This window comes from Podarcis filfolensis, assembly GCF_964270895.1.
Source record: "Podarcis filfolensis genome assembly, chromosome: 14".
Classification (NCBI taxonomy): Eukaryota; Metazoa; Chordata; class Lepidosauria; order Squamata; family Lacertidae; genus Podarcis; species Podarcis filfolensis.
Window position 1 is genome coordinate 50,990,330 of NC_139616.1, and position 16,204 is coordinate 51,006,533.

The window sequence follows — 16,204 nt, forward strand, 5'->3', positions numbered from 1 at the left end:
TTCTCTCTTTCTCTCTCTCTCTTTCTTTCTCTCTCTCTCTCTCTCTGCATCTCTCTTCAAACATCTGCTCACGCAAGGTTTGCTTCCACAGATACAGTACGCAGTTCGTGTGTAAGCAACGTTTTGGATCTCCTGTTTCCCCTGTGTTCTCTTCTTTCTCTTTCTTTTTTTACAGTCACAATCCAACGGGAAATAAAAAATAAGACTCTAAATGTCAGACTGTGTTTTGCTTTTATAATTTCATAATTTTTTTTCACAGTTTTTTTTAAAAAAAGTTTATATATTTATATATATTTATATATTTATACTTTATATTTATAATTAAAAAGTTGAATCCATTTTTGCTTCTTCTCTTTCCCCCCCTCTCCTTTCTCTGTTTTTAAAGTTTTGTTTTGTTTTCTTTAAAGAGCTTATAATACAGGGATGGTGTGTGTGTGTGAGTGAGTGTGTGTGTGAAAGGGGCACATTACGAGTCTTTTGGTACGTTAAAACTGTACAGAGTGACTGATGCTGCTTTTAGAAATATTATCCACCAAAGTCTTCGGAAAGCCGGGAGAAGGCAGGCAGTAGAGCACCACTGTGGTTCTTTAAAAGGAGGGGATTGCAAAATTTGGGGAGATGGGATGGCGCCTCTCTCCGTGGCTACAGGTCTGTGGTATTTCTCTTTGTACCAGGTAGTTTTAAAAAAAATACATCTGTCCGAGTTAAGTGAAGTAACTCCCCTCTGTAGTGTTTGAATTGTACACTCTGTTCAGGGCAGAAACAATCGTGGCGTCTTGGGCTTGTAGTGTGTGAGGTTTCTTAAGTGCAAAAACACTGTGTCGTCATTCAAGTCCTCTGCCTCTGTCCCTCAAAACCAACCTACTCTCTGGTCGTCCCTACTTAAAGTGGGCTTTTTACCCTGCAAAGTCCAGAGCTGTTGAGCCAGAAAGGGAGGTGGAAAATGGCAGAGATCCAGGGGCGAATTAATGGACACTCACAAACTTTGGGGGAGGAAAACAATCTGATTCGGCGTGTGCTGGGTCCGCACTTAGCTCAGCGCAGGATCCCGCCATCCTGCGGGGGGCGGGAGGAAGGAAACGTGAGGTTTCTGCAAGTGCCAGTCTCCTCCTTGCCCTTCGTAAGTAGTGCCAAGGGGGGGGGATACGGAGAAGTGGGGTGGGAGGCGAGCTGAGGCATCTCTTTCTGCGTGGACATCTTCAGAAGGCGGGTCCAGAAGATGTAAAAAAGAAAAGAAAAATAGGAGGAGGAAAAAGTGTTTTTCTGGGTTCCTGAAGAGGCAGCAGCAAATTGACCAGCAGCAAAACACGATTCTTCTCCTCCCAAACTATGTAATATTATTTAGAGAATATCTGATGTTTCCAAGCGACTTACATTCAACTTACACGAGGAAGGGAAATGCTTTTGTTTGGGAGACAACCCCCCATGGTTGGAGAAGTGGGGCTGGCCCAAAAATAGTGGGGGGGTTTCTCCCCGTGCTGTGAAAATGGTTCAGCACCTTATCTCCTCACCCGTCTGCTCAGCTCCTCGTAACCTAAGAGGGATGTCGGCCCACAGTTCTTTGCGCCCAAGTGACCCCGAGCCCCTCTTGCGACCGGAGATTTCAGGGCTGCTCCCCTGTATCAGTTCCCTGCTAGAGAGCGGAGAGGAGGTCCTTTGAGGCGAAAGAGTCAACAACGAAGTGTTCCTTAACTGGCAGTCAACGCACGGTTTGCCCCCTTCCTGACCTGGCAAAAGTCGGTTGGCGGTTGGCGCGGGAAGGTGGGACGGGTCGCCTTGGAATTGGAAAGTCCAGAAAAAACACACGACCGGTGTCCTGAAATATCCTATGGAAGTCTGAACCCGAGGGAAAAGTTCAGGGGTTGTGGCCACAAAGCCAAGGGGCAGAATCTGATCTGCTGTTTCTTTTCCTGCAAATCTGTTCCCTTCTTCTGCAGGAGAGAAATGCAGTTGGATCTCAGCTGATTTCGGGAAATCCCTTTGGGCAAGGCGAACCTCTTTCGTATTCCGGAACCTGTCTTGTCGTGATGCGGCTGGGCGCTTAAACAATCATGCTGTCGTCGGAAACAGGCACATTAACTTCTCTTCTGCCCCACTCTGCTCCCTCCCACCCCCTCAGACAGGGGTGGGTGGGCTGTATTGATCCGAATGCTTTGGGAGTGTCGGGGTGCCTCCCGGAATTCCCTTTCCCAGAAGCGGTTAGCAGATGACCGGCACCCCGTCCGTGTTGAAGATCATGCCCGTGGTGGGCTCGTACGTCCCCGCTAGGTAGTAGAGGTCCTCACTGTCCTGGTACTTCTTGGTCTTCAGCATCTGCTCGTACTCCTCCAGGTCGACCACCAGACACTTGTGCGAGATGGTCTGGACGTCGTTCTCGTCCACGTGCGAGGACTGGTACAGCGCTCGCTGGGGGAGGAATGGAAAAGGGAGAGAGAAAGAGAAGAGAGTTAGCAGGCAGTTTGGAACATACCTCTGGGCTGTGGGTTCCCAAAGACAAAGCGGGAGGAGGGGGGGGAATACCAGAACTGGTCCACCTATTGGACAAAATGAGCCAATGGCCTCAGGCAGTGGGAGGCTCACTCCCCTCTTGGTGGTGGTGGGAAATCTTGGCTCTTTTTGGTCCCTTTTGTCAGCTAGGACTCTTAAGTACCTATCCTGCTCAGGAAGAGGACTGGCAGGAGATGCCAGACAGCCTCGCCAAGAGAAATGGTGGGCAGGACCTTCTTCACAGCAGCCATAGATAGTTTAACAGTTTTTGTCTGGTGCCTAAAGATGATGGTAGTGGTGGTGGTGGTGGTGTTATATTGAAGGATCATCTCCACCCTCATCATTCAGCCCGGACACTGAGGTCCTTCTGGCGGTTCCCTCCCTGCGAGAAGCGAGGTTACAGGGAACCAGGCAGAGGGCCTTCTTGGTGGTGGCACCCGCCCTGTGGAACGCCTTCCCATCAGATGTCAAGGAGATAAACAACTATCTGACTTTTAGAAGACATCTGAAGGCAGCCCTGTTTATTGAAGTTTTTCATGTTTGATGTTTTATCGTGTTTTTAATATTTTGTTGGGAGTCGCCCAGAGTGGCTGGGGAAACCTAGCCAGATCGTTGGGGTAGAAATAATATATGATGATGATGATGATGATTATATAACTGATATACTGCCCTATACCTGGAGGTCTCAGGGCGGTTTACAGAATAAGAAGGATTCATATGGGTGGTGGTAATGCAGTTTGAAACTCTAGCCTGCATCAGTTGGGTAATGTAATGGAGGCACCAGGGAAGCCTCCCCATTTGCATTCTGCAAATGAAGTGCAGCCCCAGAGGAAAGCCCCCCCCCCATGCAATCTTCAGGAAGGAGCACAGCTCTGCAAGGAGTTGAGAGACCCTGGAACATGTCCCAAAGACCAGTTTCAACCACCCACGCCAGCTGCCTTCTCTTACAGCCAGATGGGCGGGGTACAAATTCTTCATCATCATCATTATTATTATTACACACCTCCATGAAGTCCTTCCTCTGGCTGGAGGCCTGGAGAGCAGTCGAAAGGCTCCTGCTGGATTTCTGATCCCAGCGCTGGCACCAAGCCGAGTGAAGGGGCGGTTGGGGTTGGCGAGGAGAGGAGCAAGAAAGGGAAAGCGAGATTAGGAGGCGAAGCCCAGAACTGTTCAAATCATTTTAACATTTCAAAACTTGACTTCCCTCCCCCTCTTTCTGCGGTTCCTCATTTTTTAAATATCTTTTGCATATCCAAATCCATTTAATTTTCTTGTCCATTTATCTACTTTAATTATATATTCTTACAAAACTGCAGGTTATTACAATAATCCTGCCAATGTTTTATCTGTTTGCAATTGAGGTGTGAATGTTCAATACATCATTTATAAAAAGTCTGTTATCAGGATTTCTTATTCTTCCGCTAAGTTTCGCTCTGAGCTAATATATAGAGACCTCCACCCATCGAGCAAACCCCCCGGCAATTCTTGGCTCGTTTCTCAAGGAATCCTCGGTTGATGGTGCTGCGAGGTCATGCCTGGGTCTCCTACCTTGCCTTCGTTGAGCTTCTTGCCAGGGTTGGTTTCTTCTGGGTGGTAAAACCATTTCACTCGGACAACCATGTTGTTCCCCCAGGATTCCCACATGCTCTGGATGCGGCCGATGTAGGGCAGGTTGGGGCGGCCCGCCGACAGGAAGACAGCGCAGTCTCCGATGCGAATGATCTCCTTTCCGCGGACAATGGCTTTGTAGAAGAGCTTCCGGGCTTTCCCCTTCATCCCACGCCTCTGTGGAATCGAGAGAGAGCAGAGCAGCGTAAGCTCAGAGTCTCTACACATTTTTTTAGTGTATGTGTTCGGGTTCATTGATATCTTAAGGAAGTAAAAATAAGTACTTCAAATTGTAAAATAGAAAATTTAATATATATTAAATTTTCTGTTTTACAATTTAAAGTACAGTAGAAGCTCGGGTTGCGAACGTGATCTTTGCAGGAGGCACGTTCACAACCCGCAGCACCACGTCTGAGCACGCGCAGGTTGCGATTCGGCGCTTCTGTGCATGCGCAACAGCCGAAACCCAGAAGTAACTCGTTCCGGTACTTCCGGGTTTCGGTGCGTCCGTAACCTGAAAAAACGCAATCTGAAGTGTCTTTAACCCGAGGTATGACTGTACTCAGTTTTACATCCTTAAGATATCAACAACTTCCATTGTTCTCCTTCCATGGTTCATTTTGCATATCATAAATTCCTGCATATTTTACAGAACCTACACCATTCAGTATTCCATTATTACATCCATCATAACTTATTTACATTGAGGTCCAGCTCCAAGGGCCTTCTGGCAGTTCCCTCCCTATGAGAAGTGAGGTTACAGGGAACCAGGCAGAGGGCCTTCTTGGTGGTGGCGCCCGCCCTGTGGAATGCCCTCCCATCAGATGTCAAGGAAATAAACAACTATCTGACTTTTAGAAGACACCTGAAGGGCAGTTTTTAAAGTTTTATGTTTTATTCTGTTTTTAATACTCTGTTGGGAGTCGCCCAGAGTGGCTGGGGAAACCCAGCCAGATGGGCAGGATATAAATAATATATTATTATTGTTGTTGTTGTTATTCGCCAAGGCTGTATTTACATTCAATCACATCCTGCATCATGCAACCTTTGTAATGCGCGCTAAGATAACACCCCTGAGAAAGTGTGTGGGGGGGGGAATGGTCCCAGCCGAAGACGCAGAGATAAAAGGAAAGACCCCCCGGCAGGAGAAGGAGCTGACCTGGGTGGGCTTCCCAAACCACTTCCACAGCTGCCTCGCAGGCAGGAAGGCTGCAATCTTGGGCCGGTTCTCCACCGAGGGCAGCCTCTGCCGCTTGGCCAGCTCCTTGGTGGTGGGCAAGTGGATCCCCTCGCGCTTCTTGGGGCGGGTCTTGCCCCCCGCCTGCTGTTGCTGCTGCTGCTGCTGTTTCTGCACCGCTTGCTGCTCTTGCTTGGGGCTCTGGGGGTTTGTGGCCGAGCGAGACTTCCCCGCTTGCTTGGCCGCCTTGGCGGGGAGGGTCTGCTGGGCGGACGAGGCCCCCGCCTGGGAGTCGGCCGCCTCGTCGTCAGAGCTGCAGGAGGAGTCTTCGTCCGTGGCAGAGGAAGACGACGACGAAGAGGAGGAAGAGCTGGAGCTGGAGGACGAGGAGGAAGAAGTGGAGGACGAGGAGGAGGAGGAGGAAGAGCTGGAGCTGCTGGAAGAAGAGGAGGACGAGGAGTTGGAGGAGGAGACAGGCGTGGAGGCCCTCGAGCTGGCAGAGCTGCTGTCGGGGGCTCCCCCTCCGTTCTTCTCCACCTCCTCCTCCCCTTCCGAATCGGAGCTGCTGCCGCTGCTGTTGCTTTCCGACTCGTCTCCTGCTGGCCCGGCCTGCGCCTTGTCCTCTTGTTGCTTCGCAGAGTTCTCTCCGGAGCCACTAAACTTCCCCCCAAAGTTCGAGGCCGGAGATTCGCCGCCAGCCCCCTTGGCCCTGGACGCTTTCTGCCGCTTGGCGTCGGCCACGGGGGTGTAGCTCAGTCCCAGGATGCTTTTGGTCTCCCTCCTGCTGGCCAGGCTGGAGCTGCCCAGCATCCGCATGGCCTCCTTCGTCTTCTTGGTTTTGGGAGACATCACTCCTTCGTGGTCCAGCTTGATGAGGATATCGCTGTCGGGGATCTTCCTCTGGGCTTTGGCCGCCGACCCAAACTCTGGTGACTCCTCTGCAGATTTCTCCTTCTTGGACCGGGCTTTGCCAGAGGAGGTGTCCGAAGAGCTGAAGGCCCCCAGGACGCCTGGGATCTCGGCATAGGGCTCGTCCCCCCGGGTGTTGCTGAACGCCGGAGGCTGGAAGGCGGGCTGGGCTGGGCCGGGCATCTTGGAGGAGAGCTTCACTTTGCCGCCTTTGCTGTGACGTTTTTCTTCTGTCTGGGAGGAGGTCCGGGCGGGGATCTGCTGCGCTTTCTTTGAGGCTTTTGCGCTTTGCTTGCTAAGGCAAACGGGCTTCTCCGGGACGAGGGATGGGCTTGTTGAAGCTTCCCCCTGGCTTGCTTCTTCCTTGAGGACAGCATCTTCTGGAAAGCAGAAAAAGTAAAATTAAAACAATTTTTGGGGAAATGGCCTTTGCCCAAGGCCAGAGTGCCTCTATCCTGGAAGGATGTTGTCAAACAATGAGGCAGGCTTCTCCTGGTACCCTTCCGATTGTTGTTGGGACTCCAGCTCTCCCATAGTGCTCCAGCCACTGGCCGTGCTATGGCTACGGCTACGGCTGATGGGCATTGTAGCCCAGCAAAAGATCTGGAGAACATCTGGATTGGAGAAGGCAGAGCTGAAAACCCAGGCACAGAAAGAGGCGAGTGAACAGACCTCTCTTTCAAAGTACTAAAATCCAAATAGTGTTACAAAGGATGCAGAAGCTGACATGTATAACGAACACGTTAACTCCGTTATCTGCATATATTATGATGTGGTGTTTGGCAGTGCCCTTCCAAAATTCATCTTTGAAGTGCAGTTCAGTTGACTGTCATACACACAGAGAGGTGTAGAGATGCCCAGGTACATATGGAAGAAAATCCTAGTTGATTTAATCATTTGAATACAACAATAGTTTTGAAGGAGAAAAATGCTCCCTCGCTATGCTTTTAGATGGCATGACTATTTATGCTTTCTGCAGACACTCTTCTAAGAAGGAGTATTCCTTTCCACAAAAAAGGCAATGCTCTTCCAAGGTAGCCTCTGCCATTTACAGTTCTGTTAAAAACAATAAACTGTGTTGTCTGATTAACTGGAGGTGCCTTTTCAGTCAATCGAAAGCTTTTTAACACGCCAACCTAGACAATCAGAATTTTTTGCTATTATTATTACATTTCTGTCCCGCCTTTTTCCCAGTCCAGTCTAGGACTCAAGGCAGCTTAGGACACATTGAAACAACATAAATAAAAGAAAAAAAGCTAAAAACAGATGCAATGTAATCATTTAAAAGCAATTAAATAGAATTAAAACACTATAAAAGCTTATCTCTTAAAATAGAGGCAGTAAAAGCAGCTCCAAAGGCCTTTCCTTAAGAAACAGCTCCTGAAGGCATGTTGGAATTAAACAGTCTTCACCTCCCGGCAGAAGGACAACGAAGAGGGAGCCAGTCTGGTTTCCCTAGGCTGGGAGTTCCAAAGTTCCCAGCTACGGAGAGGGCAGTATGCAGAAGGTCCCAGGTTCAGTCCCCAAAGGCACCTTCAAGGAGCAGGTGATGGGAAAGAAATCCTTCTCTCTCTGTTTCTGACCCTGGAGAACCACTGGCAGCTCCTGACTCCATCTCCCATTGGCCTGGGCTAGACTAACCTGGCCTAAGGCCGTTTCCCGCATTCCCCAGGGTTTCGCCCTCAGTTTTTCCACCCGCTAAAGAAGCTGCTGTCTCGTACCAGCTTTCTGTTTGGTGCTTGGTTTTCTCCCACGCCCTTTGCCTTTGGACGCCGCTGGCTCCTCGGACCCCGTGCCACTGCCCTCCTTCCCTTCCCCAGTATCCTTGCTGGACTTGCGGCTGCGGCGTTTTGTGCTGGGCACCAGGAGGGCGGGAGAAGGCTCAGCACCTGAAAGAGACCAACAGCTATTCTTGGCATGCACTGCAAAGACACACACAGACACGCACTCCACTCCCCCCCCCCCCAGCTCAACAAGGGTTTATTCAAACGGAGACTCCCACCTGCGGAGGGAATGCAGGCAAGTGTTCAATGTGGGGCGGCCAGCAGCTCAGAACCTGCATGGAGACCCACAAGTTCTGGGGTTCCATTTATTAAGGGATTACAGAGCAAAACGTCCCCGGACCTCCAATGCGGACCTTATTAGGCTTATGTGATAGGCCTGCTAAGGACCCAAAAGACCCGAAATTGACTCCCCAGCTTTGATTAGCAGCCCAGCTCATCGTACCCAAATTCTGGAAGAAATTTAGATTTTTATGATTTGGGTTACTGGTAAGCAAAGGGTTTGGAGAGTGTAGAGCCTGAGCATTAGAGTTTTTGTATTCATTATAGATGGAACGAAGAAGGGATCTTGCTTGTTTGCAAGAGGTGGTGTCTTTCTTTGAGAAGTGAACCTGTAAGATGAGAATGCAAAGAGGTCAAAGAAAGTGCGGGCCTTTGGTTGATTTACACCCTATGCCCTTTTAAACTGTGGGGTTTTTTTGTTGGGGGTGAGGAGCTATTAAGTTATTTTTATTTTTATTATGTATTCTGTGGTTTTATATATTGATTTCATTTCGTGAACCACCCTGAGACCCCCGGGTATAGGGCGGTATATAAATTCAATAAATAAGAAACAGAATAAGAAAATCCGTTTGTGGGGATCCTTTATTGAATATGTGAATGTGCAAACCACTAATAGACTAGCTCCAACCCAATTCAAATCTGGTTCTTTTAGGCATGATGGGTGTAGGAATTAGAATCACTGAGCTGGGAGGGAACCCCAGATGTTATCTAGTCTAACCCTGCAATGTAGGAATAACACATATTGAATTCCTTTTTCTTCACTCTGTTCCTGCTGCAATCAGGTACTATGAATATACTTTGAATGTGCTAATGACATAAAGCTTTCTTGGGGAGGCAAAGTGAATGCTTTTTTGGGGGGGGACACAAGGGGATCGTATGTTTCTGGGTTCCCATTACCAGCCTATTGTGGGAAAATGAGGGGCACCAGGAGGGAAAAGGGAACTGGGCTTCTGTCCTGTTGTGGGGCAGTGGGGAGGGCTGAGAGAGATGGGCTCTCAAACTTCTCTTCTAAGTAATAATAATAATATATTATTTATACCCCGCCCATCTGGTAGGGTCTCCCCAGCCACCCTAGGCAGCTTCCAACCAAGTATTAAAATACAGTGGTCTGTTAAAACATTAAAAGCTTCCCTAAACAGGGCTGCCTTCAGATGTCTTCTAAAAGTCTGGTAGTTGTTCCTCTCTTAGATATCTGATGGGAGGGCGTTCCACAGGGCGGGTGCCACTACCGAGAAGGCCCTCTGCCTGGTTCCCTGTAACTTGGCTTCTTGCAGGGAGGGAACCACTAGAAGGCCCTTGGAGCTGGACCTCAGTGTCCAGGCTGAACGATGGTGGTGGAGACACTCCTTCAGGTATACTGGGCCGAGGCTGTTTAGGGCTTTAAAAGTCAGCACCAACACTTTGAATTGTGCTCGGAAACATACTGGGAGCCAATGTAGGTCTTTCAGGACCGGTGTTATGTGGTCTCGTCGGCCGCTCCCAATCACCAGTCTATCTGCCACATTCTGGATTAGTTGTAGTTTCCAGGTCACCTTCAAAGGTAGCCCCACGTAGAGCGCATGGCAGTAGTCCAAGCGGGAGATAACTAGAGCATGCACCACTCTGGCGAGACAGTCTGTAGGCAGGGAGGGTCTCATCCTGCGTACCAGATGGAGCTGGTAAACAGCTGCCCTGGACACAGAATTAACCTGCGCCTCTATGGACAGCTGTGAGTCCAAAATGACTCCCAGGCTGCGCACCTGGTCCTTCAGGGGCACAGTTGCCCCATTCAGTATCATACGCCCAATAATAAATGCTGGAAATGTAAGGAAACTGAAGGTACTTTCTACCACCTTTGGTGGACGTGCCCAAGGATTAAGGCCTTCTGGGAAATGATCTATAATGAAATTAAGAAGGTACTTAAGTGTACTTTTCACAAGAAACCAGAGGCCTTCCTCCTGGGCATGGTAGGCCAATTGGTGTCAAGGAAAGATAGGACGTTTTTTATGTATGCAACAACAGCAGCAAGAGTTCTTTTAGCAAAGTATTGGAAGACACAAGAACTACCCACGCTGGAAGAGTGGCAGACGAAGGTGATAGACTATATGGGACTGGCTGAGATGACTGGCAGAATCCGCGACCAAGGGAAAGAGACGGTGGAAGAAGATTGGAAGAAATTTAAAGTTTATCTTAAGAACTGCTGTAAAATTAATGAGTGCTAAAATGTCATGGGTAATGTAAAATAGAATTGCAACGATAAACGATTGGGTAAGAGAAAAAGGATTAAAGAAATTCGAACTATAAGTAATTGAAATTAGGGGTTGCTGAAAAAGTTTAAAACAGGGATGCAGAAAAGGGAGGTATGGGGAAGTCGTTGAAATAAGGTTTAAGAAAAAAAGGATATGAAATTATACGTGTTTATATGTTTGTTTGTTAATGTGTTGTGTTGTGAGTTGTTAGTTTTTGTGTGTTAATATATGTTGTAAAACCAATAAAAATTTATTATAAAAAAAAAAAAGTTGCCCCATTCAGGACCAGGGAGTCCTATTCTGCAACAGAAGGGCCAAACTCACACTGGATCTTGTAATCAGGTGGAAGGAGCCGGATGTGGGACAAGGGAATCCGGCCGGTGTCGCCATCATCGAACTCCACTGTTATCAGATCCCCGTCTTCCTCCTGATCATGAGCCCCTTTGGATAGAAAAGGAAATGATTGTCGTCAGAACACACCCACCTTCTGACTGCTAAGTTCACTCTGCAGTCTTAGGTGAGGTACTTCGCGGAAACCTTCTTGAAAGTCCATTGCATTAAGTGGATCACAAATACACTACATGCTTTCTGACACTTCCAATGGACATTTCCTTGCAGAAGCCATGCTGGTTCTGCTTCAACAAGGCTTGTTCTTCTACGATGATTTACCCTTAGCAATCCTCCCCATTTTCCTGGAACTGTCGTTAACCTAGCCAGCCTGTAATTTCCAGTCCATGCCCCCACTTCCCAGATCCCTTTTCTAAAAGCAATTGGTGTTACATTGGCTACTTTCCAGTTCTGTTATGGAGGCTGAGGGACAAGTTGCGTATTTTTGTTCGTTAAAATTTCACATTTGAATTCAGACCCATCCAGGCCCAGTGTTTATTTTGTCAGTAAGGCTTGTCACTTCATCTCATATCACCACCACCTGCCTCTTCCTAAGACTCTCTTCCTGCAAAAGGCACTGGGATCTTCTCTATAATTTTTGCTATGAAGACAGATGCAAATAATTCATTCTCTGCCACCTCCTTATCTTCCTATAGAGAAGGGTGGATAAAAATAAATGATTTTATTTAAATCAGATTTTTTTTTTATTTAAATCAGATTTTTAAAATGAAATGCTTTTGGAGGAAAAATCTTCCTAAAGATAGCTTTCTTTTTAAGTTACATTCTAGTCCGAAGGCTATTCATCAGGAAATAAGGATTTGTTTTAAGTTTTTCATGTGTTAAAAGTCAGTCCAAGTTCTTTTTTTTAAATGCTTAACCACATCACTTAACAAACATGGATACATATGCTATAATGTTATTATTTTAGCTAAATAAATTGTTTAAATTGTTACTAATGATTATTTTTCTCCTTCCGATAAAGAACAGCAGAAAAGTTGTTCAAATATAAACAGTTAACTTACTAAACCTCACAATAATTTCATAATTATCGGCCTATGTATTTCTAATAGTATAACCGAATCAGTAATTTTTGATATAACTGTAAAAACTACTCTGAAAATTTATTATTCCAAAAATGAAACCTTCATCTGGTTGTAAAAATTAAGATTATACCAGCAAGGATGAGTCTTTCTGTAAAAAAGAAAAGAAAAAAGATTTAAATCAAGTCTTACTGACGTGATTTAAATCGTGATTTAAATTGATTTGATTTAAATCAAATCCACCCTGCTTTAGAGCACCTTTGACTCCCTCATCACGCGGTAGCTAAAAAAGCCAATGCAATTCTGGGCTGCATCAATAGGAGTATAGCATCTAGATCAAGGGAAGTAATAGTGCCACTGTATTCTGCTCTGGTCAGACCTCACCTGGAGTACTGTGTGCAGTTCTGGGCACCACAGTTCAAGAAGGACACTGACAAACTGGAACGTGTCCAGAGGAGGGCAACCAAAATGGTCAAAGGCCTGGAAACGATGCCTTATGAGGAACGGCTAAGGGAGCTGGGCATGTTTAGCCTGGAGAAGAGGAGGTTAAGGGGTGATATGATAGCCATGTTCAAATATATAAAAGGATGTCACATAGAGGAGGGAGAAAGGTTGTTTTCTGCTGCTCCAGAGAAGCGGACACGGAGCAATGGATCCAAACTACAAGAAAGAAGATTCCACCTAAACATTAGGAAGAACTTCCTGACAGTAAAAGCTGTTTGACAGTGGAATTTGCTGCCAAGGAGTGTGGTGGAGTCTCCTTCTTTGGAGGTCTTTAAGCAGAGGCTTGACAACCATATGTCAGGAGTGCTCTGATGGTGTTTCCTGCTTGGAAGGGGGTTGGACTCGATGGCCCTTGTGGTCTCTTCCAACTCTATGATTCTATGATTCTATGATCATCTGACTGAATTACGGTCTCACCTCGTACAACTGTCCCTGGATAGAGGCAACGATACTGCTGGCTCCAGTAGGCGGCGATTCGCGTGCCTTCCGGGAGGAATCGCACCGAAGGAGGTTTCACGTCAATGATCTGTGCAGAAGGAAGCATCCGTTAGCTCTTGCTTTTTGCCCTGTGTGGTAGGTCAGGGGTGAGCAAAAAGGTAGACCAGGGTGGCAACACGAGAACAGGGCCTTTTCAGTGGTGGCTCCCCGTTTGTGCAATGCTCTCCCGCAGAGGCTCACCTGGCACCATCATTACATGTCTTTAGACACCAGGCAGATACATTCCTCTACAATCAAGCCTATGGCTCTTAACCAACTTTTGTCCTTTCAATGTTTCGGGGGGTGGGTGGGTAGTTTTTCATTTTTAACTGAATTTATCTGTTTGTATTTTGTACTGTTAAGTCACTTGGGGACTTTTTGTATTTGTAGAAAGCAACTAAGAAATCTAATAAATAAGAATAAAAGCCAGAGCTCCACCAGCACCAGCCCAGGTGTCTTGTGAAGGAAGAAGTCAAATTACTGACTAAGGAAGTCAGATTATCCTCCACCAAGGCCAGGACCTTCTCAGTGATGGCTCCGACCTGGCGGAATGCTCTGTCCCAGGAGACCAGGGCCCTGCAGGATTTAACCTCCTTCCGCAGGGCCTGTAAGACAGAGCTATTCCACCTGGCTTTCAATCTGAACTTAGCCTGATCTTTTATTCCTCTTCCTTCCCTTTTTATGAAGATTTCCCACTCTGGGATCCCACAGCTAATTCTCCCCTGGTCTCCTCGCTGGCCCAAATAGGACTAATTTAGCCAGCTAGCCCTGGTGATCATCTGATGTTTATTGGATGGATTTTCCCCCAAATAGATTTTTGAATTCTGAATTTATTGTTATTCACATTTAATACTATTTTTTGTTGCATCAATTAAGTGTTTTAAATTTGTTGTTAGCTGCCCTGAGCCCGGTTTTCTGAACCGGGAAGGGCGGGGTATAAATAATAATAATAATTATTATTATTATTATTATTATTATTATTATTATTATTATTCCCCTCCCTCCTCTTCCCACCTCCTTTTCCCCAAAGGCAACATGGAGTGTCCGTCTTCCTAGAAAATTAAGGGGTCCCACTTACTGCTTCCTGCAGCAACTGTTCCAGACAATAAATGTGGGGTCGGTTTCCTCGCTCTCCTTCCACCACGACTCGGTATCTGAAACGCACAACCCCAAAAAGCAACAGTGAAGGAGGAGGAAGAGGAGGAGGCGAAGAAATATCGAGAAGTCAAAACAAAACCATCAGAGAGAGATTTTGATACCCAAGAACGCTTTGCAAGCCGGTTTCCTTGGGAAACAATTGCATCAGGCCGATCTGTGCAGAATGGCAATTCAGGCCGCCCAATTTCCAGCTGCAGGAGGAGATATTTATCAAGCTGGAAATATTTGCAGCATGGTTCGTCATTTTTAAGCCAGAGATTTTGGGTGGAGATAAACAAAAAAGAGCTGTCTTTTGGCCCCAAAGTCAGAAGCAGTGGACTCCCCTGGTTGATAATTAGAAGCGGCACTCCCCTGGTTGATAATTAGAAACATAGAAATAGACCCAAAACTACAAAACTAGATCTTTTTAAAAATATAAAAAAATTAAGAGCCAGAGGCTGCCATGGCATTTAGCACGTGGCTCACTTTTGCACAAAGCCTGCTGGAACTTTTACTGCGAATGTATGCAGGCGCCAAGGCGTGTTATTGTGCGCTTAAGAGCACCATATAAAAGCCCAAGCTCTGCATTAATCAAAGCTGGACTCAATGGCCTTGCACATATAAAGCACGTTCATAATTGTGCAAGTGGGAAAAAATTGTTTTGCATCTATCTTAAAATGGCAGCAGATGAAAACATGGCAGGAGTTGCTGGGTGGGAGAGATGTCTATTCAATGTGATTTTGGATGCAAAATACACTACTATATCCTAACAGCTGGTTTCTGTAACAGGGTTAAAGGCAGCTGGTTCATCTGCTACGTGGGTCTTTATGGTTTCTCGATGGCTGCAGGGACCACTGTGTCAAAAAGTGGCCTGGGAGTTTAATCAGTAAATAAAGTGAGCCAGGTTTGTACTGCTTAATGGCATTTGCCTTCAACAGGTTGCTGTCAGTTTGCATTTTTAAGTACAGAAAGTATTGATCTGATGTGGAGAGATCTTTCCTATTCTAATTAATTCAAGAGGGTTCTGGAAGCTTCTCTGTGTGAAAGAGACCAGCAGAAGGTTCCTGATGTTTGGGTTATTCCTTCCGAGAAGCTGAGGACAGCTGGCTTAAGCTGGTTCTGTTATCTCTTCTGTCAAGGTCATGCTGACTATAAAAGTAGGGCCAGAAGGAGCCTGGGTTTCACTTTCTCTATATCTCTTCCTTCGGTTGTGGTGTTCTATATATAGTGTTAAGGTTTAGTCTTATTATAAATTATTGCAAGTTTAAGTTAAGTCTGCTGCAACTGGATTTCTTTTGGACGGTGCCAATCCTGAATTTATTGGATTTGTGATCATTATGCTCATTTGCCTTCAGTAGCAGTCAGTGACGGATTTACGTATAAGCGAAACAAGCTATAGCTTAGGGCTCCACTCTCTTGGGGGCCCCCAAAAAAATTAAAGGAAAAAAACCTGGATGTACATTTCCAAAATATAAAATAAGTTCAACAATTACTTTTTAAAATACATATTTTGTTATGCGCAAATGGCTTTAGATACCTATTAGGTCCATCAATTACCATATAGCATATATTCAACACAAAAACCAGCAACAATTTGTTGTTGACAAAGGACAGCTGGACATAGAAAGGGCCCCATTACCTTCAGGAGCTTAGGGCCTCATCAAACCTAAATCCAGCCGTGGTAGCAGTAAAGCTCTGCTGGATGAAATACAATTGCCTCTGGTCTATTTTGGGGGAATCCTGCAACATGTTTCAAGTTTTTACTTTGCTAACTATACACTGGAGTTCTGTTCTGGATCAAAATTGAGCAGAATTCCAGGACAGTAGCTTGTCATCATTTTGACCTGCTTCGGATTACTGTATTTTTCAGTCCATAAGATGCACTTAGTTTTTAGAGGAGGAAAACAAGAAAAAAAATATTCTGAACGAAACAGTGGATGTATGATTTTTGTGGTTCATGCTGTGGCCACAGACATGATATGTGATTTGACGGTGAGTTTGGGGTTGCCCAATGCAAAAACCCTGAGAATCCATGTGGATCCATGCTTTGTAACCACGATTTTGCGCCATTGCGGCCCCACGAAACAGTGGATGTGTGATTTTGGGGGGCAGGCTATAACCATGGACATGCTATGTGATCTGATGGTGAATTTGGGGTGACCCAATGCAAAAATCCTGAGGATCCAT

At 46.3% G+C, this 16,204-nt stretch overlaps 1 protein-coding gene across 4 annotated transcripts in view; it reads right to left on the reverse strand.

Moving 5' to 3' along the window:
* The window catches only part of TNRC18 (trinucleotide repeat containing 18), a 128,104-nt gene continuing 111,900 nt past the window's right edge, over positions 1-16,204 (reverse strand). For 3 of the 4 annotated variants that reach the window (XM_083585512.1, XM_083585511.1, XM_083585509.1), the window contains 8 exons: positions 13,959-14,034; positions 12,821-12,929; positions 10,797-10,913; positions 7,903-8,070; positions 5,255-6,561; positions 4,036-4,272; positions 3,491-3,565; positions 1-2,406 (listed from right to left, as the gene is read on the reverse strand). In XM_083585512.1, the coding sequence (XP_083441638.1) occupies positions 2,200-2,406; positions 3,491-3,565; positions 4,036-4,272; positions 5,255-6,561; positions 7,903-8,070; positions 10,797-10,913; positions 12,821-12,929; positions 13,959-14,034 (2,296 nt within the window). In that variant the 3' untranslated portion in view covers positions 1-2,199. The remainder of the gene's footprint in view (positions 2,407-3,490; positions 3,566-4,035; positions 4,273-5,254; positions 6,562-7,902; positions 8,071-10,796; positions 10,914-12,820; positions 12,930-13,958; positions 14,035-16,204) is intronic. The other variant, XM_083585510.1, reaches the window with a different exon arrangement.